General features: G+C 37.7%; 1 protein-coding gene across 1 annotated transcript; it reads right to left on the reverse strand.

Moving 5' to 3' along the window:
* On the reverse strand, positions 1–1,808 carry LOC18099497 (LOB domain-containing protein 41). Its single transcript, XM_006383396.3, has 2 exons — positions 1,325–1,808; positions 1–934 (listed from the first exon to the last, which is right to left on the reverse strand). Exons 1-2 carry the CDS (start codon positions 1,512–1,514, stop codon positions 234–236), a joined length of 891 nt encoding a protein of 296 aa, XP_006383458.1. The 5' UTR covers positions 1,515–1,808; the 3' UTR covers positions 1–233.
* Between the last annotated feature and the right edge of the window lie 925 nt (positions 1,809–2,733).

A 2,733-nucleotide genomic window follows, 5' to 3' on the forward strand; every position in this document is an offset into this window, starting at 1 on the left:
TTAGAAAGATCGCTCTGTTGATCATTTACCAAGTCTTTGTTCATGTAAAACCAGATTTGTACAGCTCTATTCTCACCATAAAGGGTCTAAAAAGATTATAAAAAAAATAAAAATTACAGTTGGGCAAAAAAAAAGAAGGAAAAAACAGAATTGGCATCTCTTCTAAACAAAACCCAGACTCAAGCCGCCAAAACTGGACTTCCTCTTTCACAATTTCCTTTGGGCTTCATCGATTATTCAAGTCTGAGCTCCATCTTACACGTGTCAACGTCACCAGACCCGTAGGCTTCCACCCTTCTCTTCTTCACGGGAACCACGTGATGTGCACGTGACACGGGCTCAAGGCCCAGGGTCAAGTCCAGGCCAAGTTCAAGCCCAGAAATTCCGTTACTCGCAACGTCATGGGCCTTGCAATCGTTTTTCGACTCGGGGTTGGGTGGGAACAGCAATGAAGCCTCGGCTGTTTCCACAGACACCATGCTCTCATCAGACTCTTTGCTGTCGCCATCCAACACTGCCAACTCGGATTGGTGACTCACCGAAGACTCGTGACTCGTACACCGAGTCAACTCGTCCCGTGCCGACAACGTGTCGACAGCGATTGACGCCAACCCATTACCAAAACAAGCCCGCTTGCTAGCTTTCGGCTTCACAACTCGCCTGACCCGGCACCGAGTCCTGGCTCGGTTTGCATCATTTGACGCAGCCGAGTTTTCTTCTTTCGAAACGTGTCGTATATCATAAACTTTTAGCGGGGGGCCATGGCCATTAACTGCAGCTTCAGAGTTAATTGGAGTTATCGGAGCACCTTTTAGTACGGCTTCAACAGCGGCTTGACAAAGCTGCCAGCTTCCCGACCACATCAGCCCAACCGAGCCATAAATCGGGTTCACTATCCTCCCGCATGCTTCGTAGAGCAACGACCTAAAAATCGCTGTCGCAAAAAAAAAAATAATCAATTTTAAACCCTTGGCATGGAAACTTGAGGCATCAACAAAAAAGTCTTGAACATAGAAGCATTTCTTGCATCAACAAGAAATAATCTTGGATTTCAAATTGAAAACCTTTAAAGGATCGTACAGAATATCTGAATTTTCCAAAGCATTTCTAGATTAAGATTCTTAAAGGTCATTAAAATTATTAAGGAAAAAAAACCATCAATAATCTTGACGCATTCCTTGAACTAGCAAGAGCTAAGCTTGTATTTTTTAAATCAAAACTTGAAAGGGTCAAAAAAAGAACTCCGAAATTTCCAGAAACACCTTTTGTTATAAAATATTTGGGATAACTCAAAATTCTTAAGAGTTTACATGTGTATACTAACCAGGACGGAGATGTTCAGGGCCAGCGTTGATGAGGTTCATAAGGCCAGCACGGCCATAAAACTTGGCAAGAAAAACAGTAGCGTTGGCTTGAGACTCAGAACTCTTGATCCACTGTAAACAAGGCCTAATACTACAGTTTTCACTACAGCCTTTGCGTAAAACTCTACATCCATTACAACTCATCCGCATTTTGGCTTCCAGTTTTGTGACAAATCAAAAGACCACTAGGGTTGGAAAGAAAAGGAATTAGAAACGAAAGAGTGCTTGAACTTGGTGGTTGATGAAAGAGAGAAATGAGTATATAAGAGGATGTGATGTGCGTGTAGGAGGAGTTAGGACAAGATGGGGTGTGCTTATGTATGTATAAGAGAGGAGAAGATAAGAGTAGGAGCCGCTGGATTAGAGGTACAGGGGACGCAACTTGTTTTTCATGTATCTTCCAAAACACTGGTTTCCACATTCAAGGAGGTTGGAGTTTGTACTACTGCTTCTCGTTTTAAGTCTGGTTGTGCTTAAAATATTGAAATTCAAAAATGTTGAAAAGTGAATGAAGGTTTCCTACTTTCACTTGGAGAGCGTGAGGAGAACTCCCAATAGTAGAAGCTTGTTTTATGCTGCCATAGGTGAGGAGCTGTTTCTTTGCATGCCAACATAGGTTTGCGGTAACTTAACGGTAGCTCTTATCTGGACTTCGTGGTTACCTATGTGCCCTGGTACTAAGTTAAAATTACATCCTTTTGTCTAGCTTTTTCTAAATTACATTTTTTTTCTGTTTCTTTTTATTGTTGTTGTAAGATATATTATTATTGTGTCATAAGGGGTGCCAGAGGTATTTCATCAAGATGCTGTTTGTTTTTACGTTTTAAAAATATTTTTTTAAAAAAATAAATTTTATTTTATTTTTTTACTTCAAATTAATATTTTTTGGTGTTTTCAAATCATTTTAATGTGCTGATATCAAAAATAATTTTTAAAAAATAAAAAATATATATTATTTTGATGTATATGCGAGTAAAAAGTACTTTCAAAAGCAACCGCAACTACACTTCCAAACAGGTAATATTCATGAATTCAGCTGAAGCACACTGAAATATCGAGTTTTTTTATTTTACTATATTTAAGTTTTTTTAATATTGAATTCTATTTTCTTCTTTATTTTTTGTCTGTAAGTAAATTTACAATTTATACACATGGTAAATTACATAATAGTATATTTGTCGGAAGCAGCTGCTTAATTTAATGATATAATATCTTGGCAAGCTTGGAGAACATAATGTCCATGCATTTTAGCAAATAAATGCTTTGTCAATAACACTTTTCATAGTTTCTAATATCTTAATGGTTTTTCAAAGGTCAATCAATAAATTTTATTTCTTATAAGAAAATAAAATGAAAGGTATTATTTAAA

This window comes from Populus trichocarpa, chromosome 17, assembly GCF_000002775.5.
Source record: "Populus trichocarpa isolate Nisqually-1 chromosome 17, P.trichocarpa_v4.1, whole genome shotgun sequence".
In the NCBI taxonomy this organism is placed as follows: Eukaryota; Viridiplantae; Streptophyta; class Magnoliopsida; order Malpighiales; family Salicaceae; genus Populus; species Populus trichocarpa.

Bases quoted from the DNA above. Each gene is read 5' to 3' on its own strand.
- LOC18099497 (XM_006383396.3), bottom strand. From the start codon at position 1,514: ATGCGGATGAGTTGTAATGGATGTAGAGTTTTACGCAAAGGCTGTAGT. The intron at 935-1,324 runs GTTAGTATACAC...TTTTTGCGACAG, and splicing joins CCCTGAACATCTCCGTCCTG to CGATTTTTAGGTCGTTGCTC.